The sequence below is a fragment of the Aulonocara sp. 'chitande type north' Nkhata Bay genome, linkage group LG19, assembly GCF_057382095.1.
Source record: "Aulonocara sp. 'chitande type north' Nkhata Bay isolate Kocher_YH1m ecotype deep benthic linkage group LG19, A_spYH_male_GT1.1, whole genome shotgun sequence".
Lineage (NCBI taxonomy): Eukaryota > Metazoa > Chordata > Actinopteri > Cichliformes > Cichlidae > Aulonocara > Aulonocara sp. 'chitande type north' Nkhata Bay.
In genome coordinates, this window is record NC_141362.1 from 31,114,780 (window position 1) to 31,135,269 (window position 20,490).

At 44.1% G+C, this 20,490-nt stretch overlaps 1 protein-coding gene across 3 annotated transcripts in view; it reads left to right on the forward strand.

The window, feature by feature from the left end:
* Window positions 1-20,490, forward strand: part of LOC147307406 (latent-transforming growth factor beta-binding protein 2-like) — a 90,215-nt gene that overhangs the window by 52,130 nt on the left and 17,595 nt on the right. For all 3 annotated transcript variants that reach the window (XM_086274814.1, XM_086274813.1, XM_086274812.1), the window contains exons 10-31: window positions 3,481-3,603; window positions 3,698-3,862; window positions 5,289-5,609; window positions 6,773-6,792; window positions 7,021-7,057; window positions 7,986-8,060; window positions 8,925-9,050; window positions 9,502-9,630; window positions 9,803-9,922; window positions 10,245-10,364; window positions 13,770-13,889; window positions 14,081-14,203; window positions 14,315-14,440; window positions 14,558-14,683; window positions 14,879-15,004; window positions 15,123-15,248; window positions 15,751-15,876; window positions 16,833-16,958; window positions 17,217-17,336; window positions 17,472-17,597; window positions 19,271-19,393; window positions 20,041-20,169. In XM_086274814.1, coding sequence (XP_086130940.1) covers window positions 3,481-3,603; window positions 3,698-3,862; window positions 5,289-5,609; window positions 6,773-6,792; window positions 7,021-7,057; window positions 7,986-8,060; window positions 8,925-9,050; window positions 9,502-9,630; window positions 9,803-9,922; window positions 10,245-10,364; window positions 13,770-13,889; window positions 14,081-14,203; window positions 14,315-14,440; window positions 14,558-14,683; window positions 14,879-15,004; window positions 15,123-15,248; window positions 15,751-15,876; window positions 16,833-16,958; window positions 17,217-17,336; window positions 17,472-17,597; window positions 19,271-19,393; window positions 20,041-20,169 — 2,733 coding nt within the window. The remainder of the gene's footprint in view (window positions 1-3,480; window positions 3,604-3,697; window positions 3,863-5,288; window positions 5,610-6,772; window positions 6,793-7,020; window positions 7,058-7,985; window positions 8,061-8,924; window positions 9,051-9,501; window positions 9,631-9,802; window positions 9,923-10,244; window positions 10,365-13,769; window positions 13,890-14,080; window positions 14,204-14,314; window positions 14,441-14,557; window positions 14,684-14,878; window positions 15,005-15,122; window positions 15,249-15,750; window positions 15,877-16,832; window positions 16,959-17,216; window positions 17,337-17,471; window positions 17,598-19,270; window positions 19,394-20,040; window positions 20,170-20,490) is intronic.

A 20,490-nucleotide genomic window follows, 5' to 3' on the forward strand; every position in this document is an offset into this window, starting at 1 on the left:
TTCTAGAGCAGAAGAAGGACTGCTGTTGTCATTTGCAGGTAACAACACAAAATGACATAGAAGACCTCCAGCAGCAACCTGGTTAGCCCCCCAGTGGGGAAACTCGAGTTTGCAAAGAAGTACTTTCAAAATCTTCAAATGTTCAGATTATACTGTGGTAACCGATGATGTACCTGGAGAACACACTTAATTAAAGTCCTTGCTTGGGAGACTGCATGACTTTTTTGCCCCCCACTTCCCATGTCTGGGAAACAGGTCAAGACCACAGTTAGGGTTTGTCTGGGGTCAGAGTTCAGCAGTCAATAAGCACCTGGGGCTCCTGTTTTAATTGGTCTTGGGGTTCTGAGTTAATGTGGTAGGCTGTGATCGTGGCATGGATGGCTCTCTGAGTACTTGTGAGCATCAGATTGCTGCTTTGCCTGCTTTTCCCGTCCATCTGTATGTAAAACAAACATGGTTGTCCCTGAACATATACACTGTGTTATCGTCCATTTCAACATCCCAGCAGTGGCTGTTTGTCAGCTTGTGTTTGGTTTAGGAATCAGTAAACACCCACGGTGTCAACTCTCCCGCTAAAGAATTCCAATCATTTGCATTTGTTGGTGTCAGTAAATAGCCTTGGAAATGGCTCAATGATGTATACTTTATTGATTCCTCTCTGCATTTAACCCATTCACTCAGTGAAACAGCCACTGGGCGCCCGGGGAGCAGTGTGTACGCACGGTACCTTGCTCAGGGGTACCTCAGGGTAGCCGTTCAGTGGATTTGAACCCCCGACCTTGGGGCCACCACTCTACTGAGCTATCTACCTAACACTGACAACTGAGGCTAACAGTTACAAACTGCAGCTTTTCTGATGGCTCACATTATCATGTCATGATCCAAAGGGCAATGCTTGCTGAGGCATATGGAGTAGAACAACCTAAAAGTCCAGTTTTGACTCTCCGTATAGAAGACCTCATCCTTTAGTTCAGCAAGTTCAACATGTTTTCTGCAGAGAACAATCACAATATTGATGTTTTCAGGTAATTATTGAGCAGGACGCTCCTGTTTTCCAATAATGTGTCGAGCAGCCAATGAATGTAGAAATTTATCTTTCTATTATTCATGCTTTTCTTCTGTGATTGCTTCAAGATGTTTCCCTCTTCCAGTTGCTCCTTTCCTGAGTTCCAAAAAAGCAAAGCTGACAGTTACCCACAATATTTACTAAAGTGCTTTAAATCTGTGTTCGGCTGCTGCTCCGTTCCCCCAAAAATTATTTCTAATTTAAGGACTTTTGCTATCTGCCAAGAAGGAAAAAAAATCAGCTTTTTCTGAGATTTTGTCATTATTATTAGGATGGGGTCAAGCCCTCCTTCCTGTGGCTCCAGTCTCGAGCTGCTTGTAATGTGTTTTATTGGAACAGAACAGGGCTTGTCTCGTATTTGGTAATAGTCCTGATTTACTGCCAGTCTGCCTACATCCGCTGACCTTTGCGGTCAGTGACATCGTCGCCACAGCACGATAAGATTTCCTATCAGCGTCATGCTCTCAGGTCTCAGACTTCAGAGATGATTCCTTATCTTCAGAGGCTTCCTTCTCAAAAATTTAGGTCACTGAATTGGCCATTTGTAGCTGTGGTTGTTAGATGAAAAAGCCCGCAGAGATGCATGTGCAGGCCCTGTTGTGTGTGGTAAACTAGTGCTGGGAGCAGGTCACATTACTCATACACCACTTCAAAGAGGAGATTAATGAAGTCTTATGCAACTCTTTGGACATTTTTGATCAAGTTAATAAAAGCTGCTTATGATTTCACAACACTGACATTTGACACTCATCGTGTCGACTTGCTAGCCTGGTATTCAGGCTGCAATACTGATAGAGAAATATGTTGAAAAAGCCTGGTTTTCCCAGTAATGGCGCTTTGGCTAAATTCTGACCATGTGTATTCACTTCACAGACTTCCAAAGTGGTCCAAAGGTGCTCTCTTTACTCACAACCCAAAATACACAGTATAGGGAGCAATGTTGCCAGTTTGCTTTACATAGTTTCTGTAGATAATTCTGTAGGTGTTCACATGGGTTTTGAACAAAGAGGGGAAAGGTCAAGTAAGCAGCAGACTGTTTGATGCTCAAATCAGGGAACTTTGTCATGTGCTGGTAGACTATAAAAACAGTCACGCTAAAAGCCGTGAGCTCTTACCACAAGTGATGTTTGTCAAGAAGAGCAACCAAGCATAAATTCAGAATAGATGTTGAGATTAGCGCTGGTCATGGAAGGTTGCCACGGAAGCCGGTTTCAATTTAAATCAACCCACCAGCAGACTGTAACACTACCACTAATCTGGGACTCGACTGAATCATGGATTAAAGACCATGAGATAAACGGTGACCTGATTTCAGGTGTCCAGACGCTACCTGAACTAAAGTTAAATCACTACAAAAAGTGTAGACTTGGGGGAAACCGGCATGACATCAGTCGTTTCTTCACAGTACGTCACTGTAAGGTGGAAAAGCGCAACGAAAACCCAAAATGGAAACGAAAAAGGGGCGACAAACAACAAGAAAAACATTAAGGCTTTCCCTGGATTTCTTTCAGCCCATTGATTTTATCAGCCCCGACCTTTTGTAAGCTCACTTTTTCCAGCAGGAAGGAAAACAACAAAACAAGAGCAGATTCATTCAAATTGGGGGAAAATCTGTGGTGGCAGGTTGTCGGGTTCTAGTCGTCAATGCAGTGGGAAAAGACCTAATGATGTACTCTTTGTTTAACACGGTAGAACAACAATCCTTGCCTGGTCCCAGTGTGATCACATGACTAAGCGCCTTAAGCATGTCCCCCTATGCTTCTGGCTGGCACACTTGTTAGCTTGTCTCCGTTTACCTTAGGGACTCAGGAGCTCTTGGAGCGAGAGGCAAACTCCTCTGGCCACTCTACCATTTCTACATGTGGTTTAAGCCAGACAGAGGAAAAATTAAATACATTTTAAAAAATCTCTTTAATAACTTTCACTTATTGACGTAAGCTGAGGATCTCGTAACCATATTGGACGCTGTGAAGGAAAGATGCTGAGGATGATGACAATCTGAAACTCTCAGTGATATGCTCTATGTCTACATGACTGCACGTGTTCCCACAGCTGCAATATTTTACTTTCCAAGCAAGACAGGATTTTGAGCGTCAAATGTGTACGTCTCCCTCCTGTCATCACGATTTCATGCACTTGTGTAACCTTAATGTTTCCATATTTCATCGCCTCCCCACAGCGAGCGGCTTTGCTTACATGATCTGTTGCAATTTTCTGACACCTTTCAATGTGTGAATCATTGCTGCCCAGTGTATTGGAAAGAAAATGCACCAAAGTTGATATTGATATGTGCAGTTTTGGTGGGGGGTGAGACTGAAAATCGTTTTTTTTTCCTGGGAATAAACATGACTTCATGAAATTTCCATAAGCCAGGATATATTTGAAATGACTGATGTACTCTGCCTATTTCACAGACATCAACGAGTGCCTGTTGCCTGGAATATGTAAAAACGCTGAATGTCTCAACACCAAAGGAAGCTACAGGTGCACATGTAAACCAGGCTATATGTTAGATCCTGCCAGAAGCCACTGTGTCTGTAAGTATTGCTTGTTTTTTTGGATTCGTAACACACACTTTAAGACTAGGCTTTTTTATGCCTTTCTTGTGTTCCAATTTCTCTTCTCTACCAGCGGACAAAGCAGTGTCTGACCAGAGGGCGCCGTGCTACAGGTCTGTTTCAGCGGCGACATGCTCTCTGCCACTCACTAATCACCTCACCAAGCAGATCTGCTGCTGCAGCAGAGTGGGCAAGGCCTGGGGAGCTGGGTGTGATCGTTGTCCTTTACCAGGATCAGGTACAGCCCCAAAAGCTGCCCTGTGCTCCTCTTCTGCTGACCCAAAAAATGATCTTGTTTTCTATTTCTGCATTGACTGTACTCCCCTTCTTGAGTTAAACGCTTTTGCAGAAATAAAGTGTTGCATGCAAGCTTATGCAAGGGCTAGCAATGGTAATGAAAGAATAGGGGGAAAAAATATTTACCGCTCAGTCACCATTCTGTTCTTTGCCAGGCGTGTAATGCAGTTCAAAATAGCTAACTGTGTTTGGAGTGGAAAAGGACCAAAAACATAACAGTTTTCATATTTTGGAGGCTACATAAGAGTGGGAGTCAGTCTTGTGTTATCGCTCCAACCCTCAGAGAGAAACCCCACTAATAAACCGGCAAAGCTTCACAGCAGAAATGCGTGACCTCGCCAAGTGAAACATGGGAAGTAGTTGTCGTTTTTTCATACTGATTTAATCTTCAAAGTCTCTGAGAGAAACAAGCTGGTTTTATTGAGTGTCTGTACTAGCCAGTGATTCATGGGGATTGTCATAGATCAGATATCATAGACACAGACCTCCACGGTGCTGCTCAGTTAGGACCGACGCAGTGCATGGGCGCACGGCCTTTGATTATTTCGGACGTTAGCTTTTTGGATGGCCTGAAAAGCTGTTAGACCCCTGAACAGAGCAGCCAGAGCCATTACTTGTGACTCGGTAACAGGAGCCCAATGAGTTTAATTCCATATTTACGCCGATTCTTCAGATGTGGCTTCTGATCATATATAGCCCCATTTCCCTCCACTTTAAATTCATCATTCAGTAGCCTATCATATCCACGTTTCCTGTATTTACACAAGCGTTTACAGTGACCGCATATCTGTCATTACTCATATCTCTATTCCAGACTCTTTTGGCATAGAGTAGCCGGGTTTCAGGTCAGGTAGGGGACAAAGAGCCTCTCACTTGTAATGGATTCACCATTGCTGAGGCTTTTTGGACTCCGATACAAAGAGGTGCAGTCTCCTGCCTTTTATCTAGCCAGCCAATCCTCCATTAGCCTCTCACTCACATGCCTTTACACCAAAGAGTTCAAAGGTCATTCAGCATTACATGATCCTCTACTTCCCACAGTTTGAGAGTGCCGATATGCCCACATGTTTTCAAATCCCGTCGCTGTTAGCCTCCTCTGACAGCTGTCACTGGCCTGGCAGCTTGCTAAGTTCTGCAGCAGTCACCGAAACCCAATCTCCCTGTTCACAGCAGAGCATAAAGTACAGCGTGCCTGTCGTAACTGTATTACATGGATGGCTTATGGTGTTACTTTGAATATCAGATAGAAATAAGAGCCACGATTATGCTGTCAAAAGTTAAATGTCAGTTTTTCGAGCTGAAGCTCAGAATGCAGAGGTGATGTTTTCGATCACTTACTGGTCGCTCCTGTGTCTCCTGTGCTGCAGACCACTTCAAGGAGATCTGCCCCGCTGGCCACGGATACACTTACTCGCGATCTGACGTCCAGATTTCTCTTCGACAGCTGGATGATGTTGAGCTGCAGAGCATGGGAGTGTCACTCGAGGATGAGAGCCCTACTTATCCGCAGTTTCCATTTTCTCAGCCTTCGTTTCCCAGTGGGCCCCAGTACCCCAGCTACCCCGAAACACCGCAGCTACCCCAATACCCCGAATACTCTGAGACCCCACAAGCACCCCAGTACCCTTTGACTCCACAGCATCCCTCACATCCAGCCAGAGAAACACCTAGACCGCCACACACAGATGGTAAGAATAAGTTTTATGTTGGTAAATATTTGCACTGTATGACAAAGAGTTGAAACAGTGTTCTTAGCGAATGCGTAGGCCTTGGATGTTACCTAAACATGGTATTCATTTAAACCCGAGGATGTTTCAGTCAGGACCACCATGCAGTGGTCAAAAGAAGATTGTCAATTCTCTGGCAACGATTTACATTTGACCGTATGGCTCTGATCTGGGACCTGGAAAGCACAAGTCAGCCTTTCATGCCAGGCAAAGCAGCAGCAGGGCCATTCAGATCAGAGCAGGCATCACTGAGAGCAGATGACATTCATTAAGTCAGACCCAGAAGAAAAGGGGGAAGCTGGGGTGGAGCTGTTCTGCAAAGTGTCTCGAAGATGCAAAGCAACTATAAGTTGGCTAGAGGAGCTTAAGTAGTGCTTAAACAACACATACCAGCTGGATGCATCAAAGGGGATGAGCTGACCCATCAACTGACATGGGCTGGCACGTAGATCAGCTGATGAGTTTAGTCTGTCAGAAGAGTGACGAGCTTGATTTTTGCCACAGCCCGTGACATAAACGGTTCAGAGCAGCTGCAATGATTGCACAATGGCAGTTTTTTATAGACAGGATGCAGTGCATTAACATTATTGTGAAAATGTAAACATCAACAAGCTGCTTTGATCTCCGTGAATAAAAGCTCGATAGATGGAACATATTCACAGCCGTCTAAGTGAAACCCCAGCGAGCATCAAAAAAAGCCTGCAACAACAAGTAATCCACACGGATCATGAAGCTTAATCCTCAGGATTTTAAGCAAATGCATCTTCCTGATTTAAGCTTTGTGAGATACTGTATTGGCAGTGCTGCAACATTTTGATTTGTATGTGGAGACAGTTCTTTAAATATTTTGGGATTTTTGTCTTCATTATCGGAGATATCTAATTCCATGTTTTTCTTTCATTTTTCTTGGCCAACAGTGTACACTATCTCTCACAAATATTTGAAAAAAAAAATCTGGCCAATTTTTGTTAGGGAAAAAAAAGGATCACCAAAGCTGCAGACGAGTGTCTAAAGGCAACATGCGTGTATACATAATTGAACAAAAATGTGTTTTGTGATGGCACATGTTAATGCAGATGTAATGTGTTCTCCACTGATAAACTTTTCCTCTTTTTTTGTGGTAGATGTGGAAAGTCTGAGCCCGGTAAGTCCTCCCTCCTTTGGTGCATGCTTCTTCTCGGCATGTGTTCTAGCTATTTCAGCTGGAGGGTTTGTTATGATTATATAACTTCTTCAGACCACATTTTGGTAGATGCGCACATCTAATTAGCACAGAATTTACCAACGAATACCGGAATGCTGTGAATATAAATATGGTGGTGAAAAATGTAGCCCAATGTTTTTTAATGAGTAATATTTGCTCGTTTTCCAGCCAGCTGTTGGGACAGAGTTACCGCCACAGTATCCAGGTATCTTCTCTTTTCCTTCTTTATTCATTCAGATCATACGAGACTGGTAGTTGAACAAGTAAGATAAGATAAGATAAGATAAGATAGAACTTTATTAATCCCTCGGGTGGGTTCCTCTGGGAAATTCGACTTCCAAAAAGCACAGCAACGACCGAAGTTACAGTTACAGAATTGTTATATACACACACACACACACACACAGACACACACACACACACACACACACACATACACATATATAAATACAGAGACAAATATAAATAAAATATACAAAGGGGATAAATAGAATAAATAGGAATAAAAAATAAAAATACAAGTGAATTGCACATTTCAAGTATTGAGTCTATTGCACTGTTGACTATTTACAAAAAGTATTGCACAAAAGGTATTGCACAGTGAGGTGAAGAGGCACTACAGCTTAGTTGTTCCCCCCTCCTTTGTCCTCCTGTTTCCCCTCCCTCTCCCCTCCAGAGAGGAGTTAAACAGTCTGATGGCGTGTGGGACAAAGGAGTTTTACCTCCAGCTGTTGTTTATTGCCTCTTTGGGTTTGATTTACAATCTCTAAGCTTTCTGTCAAGCACAGACATGTTGTGTAATTTCTATAAACTGCTCCCACACAGTAGTGGCATTCACAGTCCTTACTTTGCCCTCACGTCAGTGAAAACACTGACATTCAAGTCTGAAGGCTATGTTCAATGAGTCTACCTGATTTATTTTGGTCATTGTAATTTGTTTTAGCCCGGAAAAATGACTAGATCGCTTTTATAGTCTTGAATAGGCAGCTAAGGCATTAGAGTGGCTGGCAAATCAAGCGGCGTCTTGTTTTGGTTGTAGAGACTAGAACCTGTCAAAGTTTAAGAGAGATTTAGTTGACTTTGTCATTTGTGCTTATCTAGTGCCCCATGACTCACCTTAACTGTCTTAATAGATATTTTTCCGGACTTCCCGAGCATCAACCCGAGGCCGGATTCAAAGGAACCATCCCATACTGATTCAGCTACAGGTAAACAATAGATTAAAAAGTCACATTATAGGAAATCAGATATATTCAGCCCCACTTCATACATCTAAAACAAAACAAACAACATGACAATGAACAGGTGGACAGGAAGTTGCTATGCGAAAGAGCACCACAGGGCTCAGCTCTTCATTTTTTATACACTCTGTAAACTTCTGGCAGACAGCAGCACGACTCATAAGGCATTTTTGTAGGCTTACCCAAAGTGAAGCTGGAGAGAGCTTAATTTGACCTCTTTTCCCAGAGCCAATTTGGCTTGAAGCTGCTATTCTGCACAGAGGGTGAGAGGGCGAGAAACCAAGAAAGAGTGTGCCTTTTGGAAGAGGAAGCTACTCTGAGTGGACAGAGGCCAGATTTATGAAAAACTTAGGAAGAGCACGGGACATGGTGAAAGCGTGTTTGTGTGACAGACTCAGCGAGAGAGTGACAGAGAGATTTAGGAAGTGAGAAGAATTTTTAGTAATCTTATAGAGAAATGGGATTTTTTTCTTTTTTCTTTTCGTCAGCCAGACCCAGAGGCCCAGTTTAACATGGCTCTTTTGGACAGAAAAACACAAGTACAAAACTAATGTCAGGCTCTACTGTGCATGACCTGTTTCTTGCCGAGCACTTTGTACGCGCTCCATACCACCTGTTGGAACGCTACAGTGCTGTAAAACCAGCGCTCCCATCCACGACTCCACCTATAAAACAGCACGATGAGTTCCCCTGGAGAACAACATGTGTTCGTGGAATGCACATTTATATATTTTTTAGTTTTTTTAAACCAATGTTGCGCAACCTTAGGTCACAAATAATCTTGTTTGTTTTTCAAGTGACAACTCTGCACATCTTTGTTCCTATCCATAGGTATTGACAAGTGTGCCACGACCCCCTCTATATGTGGCCGTGGGAGATGCGTTTCTGTGCAAACGGGCTACATTTGCCTCTGCGAGCCAGGATTCAAGCTCAGTGCACTGCAGACCAACTGCATTGGTAACTAACAAATGGAGCAAGAGCGAAAAATGAAGCAAAACAGGGGTAACAGTGGGACACTCAAAGAGAAGGAGGAGCACACAAACACACACAGACATGCTGACACCAGATGCCACGGCAGCTCTGTCCGTCATCATCACAGTAAAAGCCAGTCTTCATCACCAGTGATTATAAACCTTTGAGAAATTAAGTGAGCCAAAATGATAGGACTCTGTTTGTTTATGCTACCCTGTCCTGTGATGCTTGACAACAGCTCACGTCCCACCCAGAGAGCTGATGCTGTAGTCCTTTTTTTTTCGCAAAGGCTTTTGGACACAGCCTCTGCTCCACACAGCTGGGTTTTGGCCCGTGTTGTTTCTGTTTCATAGAGGAAGCTCTAAAGTCGGTGCTTTAAAAGTGTACTGTGCTGGTGAAGTGCAACAGCCACGTGCTTTCCTTTCTTTTTCTGCAGATGTGAATGAGTGCGATGAGGATCCATGTGAAGGAAAGGGACGTTGTATAAACAGCTATGGGTCCTACACCTGCCACTGCCACAGTGGCTACAGCCAGGTGATCACTCAGAACAGGAAGTTCTGTCAAGGTGAGACACAGCCCCAATCAGCAGCAGGAGATATAAAGTTTCCAATGGAAACTAAGCACTGCAAGTCCTCGTCTGTCAGCGCCGTTCATTTTAAAAGTATTCTGCCCTAATTAATGCTGCGGAACACAACAGTAACTTTCTTTTTTCCCTTGGTTTTCATTCAAACTGGCAGACATGAATGAGTGCAGCATGCCCAACAAATGCCAGAATGGCAAATGCGTCAACACAGAGGGATCTTACACCTGTGAATGCAACGCTGGCTACGCCAAGTCTCGGAGAGGCGTGTGCGAAGGTAACTTGCGTGGGTGCACAAGCAGCTACGCATACAGGCTCAAGTTCACATAACAGGGCAGTCCTGGCCAGGCCTATTTGTTTGCTTCCATGAATTAGCTGAATGAGCTGGGCACTAACAAAACACATATTGTATTTTCCTTTAGTCAAAGCCAGGAAGAAAACTTTGCTCATTCTGTGACAGACGGACTGTGTATGTGTACATTTGCGGCCTTACACCCTCTCTTTCTTCCATGCATGCACGTATTGTCTTAGTAACATTGTTTTAGCAACAACTCATTCAGATTTTTCTTTTTCATATTTTCCACTTTGTCCCGGAGCAGATATAGATGAGTGCAGAGATCCCAGCTCCTGTCCCAACGGTGTCTGCGTCAACACTCTCGGCTCCTTCCGGTGCCAGGTTTGCGGACCAGGGTTCAGGCCTGTCGGTGAAGGTTGTGTGGGTAAGGCAACCTCACACCCCATTATAGCAGTGGCACCAGTACCCAGGATCCTAAGGGTGTTTCCAACCGCTGCATGGAAACAAACAGGGCTTCCCTATTATGTATTAGGTAACTTTTACCTACTTGAAGCTGCTGTTCCTGGTTGGCATCACTCGAAAAAACCTAACAAAAAACAAGGCAACAGGCCATGCCATTAAAGATGTGTTGACAGCCGATGATGCAGTACAGCTCCCCAAATATCACAAGCAGAACTAAATTTGCAGGATTGTGGCTTTTTGCTCAAAGGGACTGCTGATGTGCATTAAAATGATAAAATAAATAGTATTTTGCGCTTCAAACGACTTTATATTGGATGTTTTATGTCGAGCAAGGAGCACTTCTGGGCCCCAACGACAGCCCAAAAACCACAGTGATGATGGCTATATAGCATGGACTGAGAGCACGACTCCACCGCCTTTGTCTATTCAGTGCTTCCACGTATAATAAATCGACTCCTCCACCCGAGCAGCCCCAGAATATCCCAAATATTGTTTAAACACATCCACCGTGCTATTGCTGATCTTTTGATATCACTGGCCCTGTAAAAAGATTGTTTGTAATACTTCAATTTGGGAGAGTCCAAATATTTTCTCTTGGCTACAGCCTTGAACAAACAGTGTATTATTGTTGGAGAGCTCTCCCAGCAGAGGCGAGCGAGGCTTTATTACCACTGCTGGGCTAGGTGAGTGTTTCAGGAGACGTATGAGAAGGTCGAAGGCTCTGTTCCCCCGCCGCTAAAAGGTCCTGGCACGCAAACAAATTTTCTCACTCACCCGTGATGTTGTCTGTGGCCCGCTGTAAAGGTCTCACTGCAGATTACTAGACGTGACCACACAAATGGCTGACAGATTACACTCGGTATGTGTTTTGTTTAAGATTACACGCCAGCGGCTACCAACCTAAAAGTGGCCCTGTTACATAACAACCCAACTGCTGTTAGTTACCACATCCCCTCCGTATGACCTTGCACCCCTCTAATTTGTTTGTAAATAACGCAGAAATGCTCGCACGGCGAAAAAGCACGACAGAAAATATGGAAGTAATGTTCAGTGACACTTATGAGTTCTTTAAAAATTGATTTATCAGTGAGTCAGTTGAGCGACGCTCAGGTTTAAAGTCTCACAATTTCTCGTGCTACCAAAGAAAACACCGCTTTAGCCACTTTCATGTTTCTGCCAGTCTACTATTATTATACATTCTCTGTAAACCCGTGGTGTATAAATAGTAACTGAGAGGAACTTCGTAAATGAGGGATAACGCCAGAGGTAAATATTTTTGCTCTGGACATTTGCACAAGCAGCGCTAACAGTCCTGCGGCATAGGTCTGCCGCTTCGGGAGTCACATAAAACATACAGCATCAGCAGCAAGTTTCCAGCGTTTGCTTCAGTCAATTGCCGACAGCACAGTGCAGTAGTTTGAATCCAATTGACCAAATCGTGGATAAGCCTAATTGTTGGCGTGATTGAGAAAACGGTTCCACTCCCTTGTCGGGGCTTATCGCAGGCAGGCCTAAGAGATGCCGGGTGATAGCAGAAACAAAACACTGGGCCACACTGACAGACATCTGGCAGCGCCCGTGGTTAAGCAAACAAAACCCGCTCTGTGACTCTCGTGCAGTTTCCAGCGTGTGTGCTCAGTCTCCGAACATTTATCACCTCTCAATACGATCTTCTCTTCTCCCTTCCTCCTTTCGCAGACCGCCTCCTTCCTCTTTGATAGTCTTCTTCTCAGTCGCCCACACGATCACACTTCACTCTCATTCTCTTCCCGCAATTTAATCTAACCTAAAAAATAAATAAATACGCCACTGTTAACACTTGATAAATTCCACTACAATGCTATAAAACACTGTTTCTACATGAGGTTTTCCACAATTATGATTCCTGGGTCAACAGCTCATGAGGTGGAAAAGACAGCTTCTTCAACAAATAGTAAAAGGCTTTCATGAATGAGGCATGGTCTGCGCACTGATGTAATTTAATGACTGCTGTTTGTAGTCATTACACACACTAATTATGCTGTAATTGTTTCCCTTTTCCTGCTAAACAATGCTGACACGGCCCTTATTTTCAAAGGAGATCTAGAGCGTTTTTTGCTGTGTTGTGCTTTTTTCATTTTGTCAGACTTGTATTTTTTTAAAGGCTTTATTTACATAAAAGTATATTTTTTCATTTACTCCCAGTGTCATCAAGCCAAACAGAGACATTTTTTAATTTTATATCCAAAGATTTTTGTGTGCAGAGGCCAATTTCTGAAAGTATAAAAAACAAATCTATAATTTTAGATTCTGCAAAAGTGGTGAAAATGTGTGTTTTTTGTTCTATTTTCAGTGAGCTAAGCCTTTTAATTTATGCTCGTCCCACAGCACAGTTGTGGCAGGGTGAAACCTAAAATCTGTTCATCCATCCATTTATCCATCCATGCATCTGTCTTCTTAACCGCTTTTCTAACTTATGGTCAGAGTCGGGGCTGAAGGTTATCCCTGTTCTGATGACCGGTCCATCACAGGGCAGCAACATGCCCGCAGATCCACACGTGTGGCCTTTTTAAAATCACCAAGCAACCAGAAAGCCATGTGCTCGACAAAAATCTTGCAAGAACAGGGGGAACATGCAAACTCTACACCAGGGATGTCAAACTCATTTTAAATCATAGGCCAGATACAGCCTGCTTTGATCTTTAGTGGGCCACACCAGTGTAAAGAAACTTAACTACATATTTAACCCCTGCAATATCTTAAAATAGGAAAAAAGAAGTGACATTTCAGCAGCATGTCTCATTCTTTGTGCGTATTAAAGACATGCTTCTGTAGTAAAGGAAAGAAATCTGTTAGCGTGGTTTTTTTGGGCTTAAACTATAAGAAATAAATGCATAAAATTACAGAAAACGTTCTGGCATGTCATTGCCCAGACTGTCCTGTAATTATAAAACAAAGTTTTTGTTATAAAACTTTCTTTTTTTCCCCTTTAGTCTGAAATCACTGTGAAAATTAGAAAATTCTTTATCAGAGAGTAAAAAAAGTAGGAACTTTTCTGTCATTTTATTGTTTAACTATCTCTTAATTACATTGAATGTATTAGTTATTAGTATGAGTGGTCTTGTGTGAGGTCTTTATCATTTGGAAAAGCTGAAAAACTTGTGAAAATACAGTAAAACATCCAAAACGGATCCCAACATTTTCCAAAGCAGTACAACGGGATGGATTGGAGTCTTTGCTAGGCCATTTCTGGGCCCCCGCACCTTATGTTTGACACCCCTGCTTTACACTGGTTTGAACCCAGAACCTTGTATGGGGTGTCAAAGCTAAACGCTGCACCATGCTACTGCCCTTTAAACCTAAACATCCTTCCTGTATACGTTTTCAGATATGAACGAGTGCTTGAACCAAAGCGTGTGCGGCCGTGGGCGGTGTGTCAACACCGAGGGCTCCTACAGGTGCAACTGCTTCCAAGGCTACAAACTCTCACCAGACAATGTTTGCCAAGGTATATGTCAGTCAGAAGATCGGTCAGACATTATTCACACCCCATGTCAAAGTTACTTCTCTGTGAGTAGTTCTCCACAGGGCAGTCGTGGAAGCCTTGCAGTACCGTTGAAGGTTTATTTAAAAAAAGAAATCTACAAAGAGTTAGAGGTTGGCTTTATTTTCTTTTTTCCCCCTATGATTTCTCTCCAGATGTGGATGAGTGTCTGCTTCCGGGAGTCTGTCTCAACGGCCGATGCGTCAATCTGGACGGAACCTACAGATGCACCTGTAACCATGGCTACCAAGTCACCTCAGACAGCAAATCATGTGAAGGTCTGCAAAGGATTATCTAGAGCTGTTGGGTGTAACTCATCACCGCATACTTTTCTGCTCGTGGCGCACTCTCGACAGCAACTTAATGGCTGCAAATTATTTCCCTGCTAGATGTCAATGAGTGCGCAACTGGTAATGCCTGCCCTGCGGGAATTTGCATCAACTCTGCAGGTTCCTACACTTGCCAGAACTGCAGGCCTGGGTTTGAACCATCTGCTGACAGACTGAGATGTGAAGGTATGAAACTGGCCGCCTAATGGTTTACACTAACGTGTCGTTTTAAGGTAACACCGGTAGGCGGTGATGATATTTTTGCCCACTTGTGATGATATTCGCCCCTTTTTCGCTTTCCAGATGTTGATGAGTGTTCCCAGGGCGACTTGTGTCTAGGTGGGGTGTGCGCCAACACAGAGGGGTCCTACATTTGCACCAGGTGTAAGGCTGGTTACAGAGTGTCTCAAGACCAGCAGAGGTGTGAAGGTAAAAACAGTCTCCAGCTGTTTCCAGCTGTTCTCGTCATTCAGCGAAAGTCATTAGCATTGTTATGACTATTAAAGGCTTACTCAACACGTTTGAGCAGCTTGTCGTTTCCCTGTAAAATTGACTTTCCCTCGAAACTGCATTTCCTGTATGTACGGAATCTTTACACTGATATACACGGTGTGTTTTTTCCAGATATTGACGAGTGCCAGTCCCTGTCTACTTGTGTCAACGGGATCTGTCTAAACTCAGAAGGTTCTTACACCTGTGAGAACTGCCCCACGGGGTACAGAGTGTCGTTTGATGGAGAGCTCTGTGAAGGTTGGCTTATTGAAAATTACTCACTTAAATGGAGCTTTTTCTTATTTTTGAGTTTGTTGTTGTGAAAACATTGCAATCTGCCAGTGAATGTCTAAGTCTCCATATTGTTTCCTAACAGATATTGATGAGTGTGCCCTGCCCACTGCCTGCCCCCAGGGAACATGTACAAATAGAGAGGGTTCGTTCACATGTGTTGTCTGTGAGCCCGGTTTTAGAGTCTCTGAGGATGGACAGCGGTGCGATGGTGAGAGTTTGTGGTGGAATGTCCTTGCTTATGTTTGCATGCTTGAGTCCAGGTGTGTGTAGATCTGGCTTTCCAAACATGCCAGACTTCACCTCTACACCTAACAGAATCTCATTTGCTCTGCAGATTTGTTTCTCAGCTGCTTTATGTTGTATGTAAATAACATGAGGTGTGGTAGCATGAACCCAAAGTCTCCTCATCTGAGGCAACAGCTCTAAAATACTTCTAGACATCACATCATAGCTGGATCCTGGACCCCTCTGGCTCTGGCACCAATCATCTGTTCCTTGCTCAACACAATGAGACACCAGCCCTCAAATAGAACAGGATGATGTCAGGCAAATATCCTGCAGATAGCTCAGCTAAAAAGATAGAGGTGTCGACATTTGTGATTCCTAGCCCTAGTGATTACCCATCTAACTGATTACCACTGGCAAGCTTTATTTATTTGAAGCCAGAGATGGTAATCTGTGCTATGATGTGCCTTTGTATCTGTGTCCAGATGTGGATGAGTGCTCAGTGGCTAACTTGTGCCCGGGTCAGCTGTGTCTGAACACTGAAGGATCGTACACCTGCAGGAGCTGTGAAGCCGGCTTTCAAGTGAATGAGGGCGGCCGTTACTGTGAAGGTAAGAGGGCATCTGTACTTAAGTACCTGCCTAGAAAAGTTTGATATTTCAGTATGCTGCAAAGTTGAGCCAAAGTTATAGTGGACCACAGTACAAGAGGAATGCATTAGGCCCAGAACATGATTACAGAAAATCTTTACAGCGTCTGGTAATTTTTCATGACATGATTTATGGGATAAATGCAGGGAAATGGCTGCTTTGAGGAATCCAGTAAAGTCTGTCATGACTTCATGGAAGCAGAACAGGAATGATTATTTAAATGGATTAAAACATGGTCTCAGTTAGCCTCATATACTTTGGTGTGTTTTTAAACAGAAGTGTGGATCTAGCCTCAGAGGAAGATCCCACCCCCCCACCGATGTATCTTAGCGCTGGGAAAAAGTCGCACAGTAAAAGCCCGACTCTGAGTCAGCCTCTGATAGGATTTTAATGGATGTCTCTGATGCCATGGAAAATATTAAGGACTTAATTTGAAATGAAGTCAGCCACTCCCCTGCTTCTCACTTATTGCAGCAAACTCGCCCTGTTGAACTCACTCTGTTCACCCAAAGGCAAAAAAAAATCGAGCCATCTCAATCACTTAACAATGGCCCGCACTATTTTCACCACAAGAAATACAATCCTACCAGCTCGAGGAATTTCGAGGGAGATCACATAACAGTGAGCCAGTGACTGTTTGTAGATATAGTAATTATACGCCACCTGTAATAGCTTGCTGTTTTGGATTCAGTGACTGTCCCACATACTTATCTTTCTACCCTTTTTAATAAAACACTGTCAGTGTGATCTAATAAGGAGGGCTCTGCTTACTGTACATTAGGCAGCACAGTAGGTTAAGCTGAGCTCATTAATGATTTTTAGCAGATAAGACAGTGGAAGCACAAAAACGGGGCTCTATATACCTTTTTGTTCAAGATGATAACCTACAGCCAATCTTTTCATCTTCTATCTCTTAGACATCGATGAGTGCCAGTCTCCGAGTGCTTGCCCCACAGGTGTTTGCGCCAACACAGAGGGCTCCTTCTCCTGCATGGCCTGTGATCCGGGCTTCGAGCTGGCATTTGACCGGCGCTCATGTGAAGGTACACTGAAATGGGCGGCTCGCTGCGGTCGCTCGATTTTATGATCTCGATGCAATCATTTTCGCAGTCATCTGTTCCAATATAGTAAGTCATTACTTGCCGTCTTACATGATGCACGACTTCTCTCACATGTTCAGTGTGGTCTGGAAGTTTTTCGGTCTAGATGTCAAAACTTGGGCAAATTTGAAGTGACGCACGGTGATTTACAGCTGGTGTGGATATGTCATGCCGGTGACGTCTGTGTGTGTGTCAATTCAGATGTCAATGAATGTGAGGACGCCAGGCTGTGTGTGGGAGGTCAATGCACAAACGCCATCGGCTCCTATAGCTGCTCCTGCCCCTCTGGCATGGAGCTGGTGGATGGGACGTTCTGCAGAGGTATAAACATGCAAATGCACTATAGCTCTAAAATATGAAATTAGTGGTTAGCCGTTTCTCGTGGCTTACCTCATGTTGGGATATTGACACAGCTGTGTAAATGTACTTATGTGTATTTGTGCTTGTTTGTGACAGATATCAATGAGTGTTTAACCGCTGGAGGGATCTGTGGGGAAGGAGACTGCCTGAACACTGAGGGCTCCTACTTATGCATCTGTCCTAATGGGTATACCACCACCGATGGAAGCCCCGGCTGCCAAGGTGCAGTATAGCACTGGAGCTAGAACGCTTAGAGCAGTGGGAAATCTTGATTCTCTTGGGCTTTGTGTAAATAAGTGGAGTAGACTAGGGATTGGAGCAAGTTGTTAATAAAGTAATAATGGATTTTTCAAATATTGCTTAAGTCATTTACAGTAACATTATTGGCTTGCTTCTTCTTTTTTTTTTCATTGAGTGCAGACAGGCTGTTCTCGCCATGCTCTCTTAGGAGTTGAAGCCAAGCCTGGGACACCTGGCATGGGTGCACAGGCTGTAATGGGCCATGGCTTCATCAACTATCTCAGCTCACCCTCCCTCAGCTTGGACAGTTTGATGTTATTCCAGCCGCACCCAGTGACCCACTGGTAGTAGCCTGATCATCAGCTAAAGGAGGGCTTTACAAGAATCTGGAGCAATTACTAAAACAATACATGAAATAACTCCGGCTAGGATGTCAGAATTGGATCAGTGTTATTTCTGGTGGGTCTTGCAATCTGGTGGAGGATGAGTTAAGTAAAAGATGTCTGGCAGTGAACTGTTCTGTCATGATATGAAGCAGGTAGGCTGGCCTCTGCGAGATGCTGGCATGGTCATGGAGTTGGCAGAATTTACTTGCAGCAGAGGACAAGGGTCACTCCTCGTGCAGGGGCGTTCTTTTGGCCTTGGAGTGCTTCAGATATCACAAACTGAGCAAGTTGCCCAACATGGATCAGGTACTTTGGCTATTCGCCCCAACAAATACTGGGCCCTAATTATCCTATAAATCAGCAGTTGTCATATATTTTCTTGCAGTCTGCCATTGTGTGTACAGTGCTGACACAATAAAAGCCAGGCCCCCTTCTGACATGAGCCTGAAGGACGCGAAGAAGGGAGGACGAGGGTTTGTGAGGTTATGGGAATGAAAGATACGTTCAGTCAGGTGGGGCCAAAACGACGCTTGGCCTTTCCAGACCAGCAAAAAACAGCATGAGCAATAAAAGACTGACAGCGGACTGAAACATACCTCAGCTTAATCCAAATCAACAACTTCTGCCATGGCCTTCCTGTTCCTTTCAATAAGACTTTGAAGGATTTGAATACACTCCAAAGCTATCCAGTCACAGCATATTTATGTATTTACCTAAAGTCTGGAGTGCTGCTTTTTTTCCCTCCCTATCGTTGCAATCGGGTGTTTACCTTGTCGTCTCTGTAAGATTCATCTGATTATCAAAAGACTGGAAAAGGAAGGCAGGCATTTTCCTCAGTGATGAATTTCCTCTGGTTTCTTGCGTTTTCCCTCACCTTTCACCACAAGTCCAAGTACTGTATAAGCTATGCTGTAATGCCGCAATTATCCACCCATCTACAGCTAATCAGGCATCGAGCATTCGTTATTAATTTTAACGAGTCTGGGGGAAATGTTCTCAGCCTGAAAAGCTGAGGTAGATCTCTCTTCTGCTTTGTTTCCTGTTTGCAAGTATACCATGAAGCGCTCCAAATGGCCAGCACGCCTAGTGTTCAGATGAGCGCTTGATTACACATTCTTTTTCTGATACGAGAAGAAGCCGCGCTCCCCGTGGACTCGCTGAAGATGGAGGATCCGTGCGGATAATTGCTGTTAATCAATCTGTAAGATCTTGAGCCGCACTTTCCGCTAATTTGTCTGCTTTTCTTTCCCCACTTTTTGTCCGTCGTAGACGTGGATGAATGCAGCAAGGATGATGTGTGCATCCGAGGAAAGTGCATCAACGGCGAGGGCTCGTTCTTGTGCTTGTGCGAGGCCGGCTTCAAATTCAACACTGATACGGCTGACTGTGAGGGTAAGACTGATTAAAACTTCCTTTTGTTTTCAAGTTGTGTTTGTCACGGTTGTTATTGACCCTACCTCTGCCCAGAAGTTTCATCTGTCTGACTAAAACAACATGTCAGCTTTAGCTGTTTGATTGTCACGCTACATTAAGGCTCAAACATACACAGTATAGCACAGTTGGATATGATTGATTATCTATAGCACGTCAGGCTCCAGTGAAAGTGTCCAAGCCTGGCTTAGAGGCTTTCCTCCGTGGTCTTGGGACTGAGGGGTGCCTGGATTACATGGCTGGAGCCCTCAGCTCCCTCTCCCCAGTGGGAAGCATGAATGACCCCATTGTGAGCAGGAGGTGTTTCTCCCTCTGGAACGTCTCCCTTTAGCTCCTTCACAAGTTCTTTGGTTGCTGTGATAATATTGTTCTTGGCCATTCCCTTTGCCTGCTGCGTTTACTGAGGACAGCTACACCACAGGCCTCCTGGCCGACTCCTGCTTTGCAGCCATTACACCGGGAGCAGAGGAGCAGTGGTGGGAATACGAGTTTGCGTGCGGGGGTGCGCGCATTTGTGTCTGATTGCACATGTGGTTACGTTTGCGCCTCTGTTTGTCGGTTACTGACAAACATCTGTCTCTCTCTCTCTCTTTTCTTCTTCTCTATAGACCAGAACGAGTGCAAGGAGTTTGGGAGCTCAGTCTGTGGCACCTGGCGCTGCGAGAACACCATCGGCTCTTACCGGTGCTTTGTGGGTTGCCAGCCTGGCCTTGAGGGAGAACTCGCCACAGGCTGTGGTGAGTTTTCAAAATTGCACTGTACTTAAAAAGACTAGCACGCTCAATTATGTGGAGAAAAAGAATTAAACAGGCATTTTTAGCCTGTTTTTGCAAATTTAATTGTATTGAAAGGGGGTTGATCTATTTATAGACTGTGCATGACCTAATACTTCATTACTCCATGGCTGTAGTTTAGTATTCAAATCAAGTCACCACCACCACACCACTCTACAGGTCTCTCACCCCATCGCACATATCAGGTTGGCATGCACACATAGGGACAGATGCAAGTTAAAAGCTATCAAGACCTCTGGGTCTTCCTGCACAAAAGGCCACCAT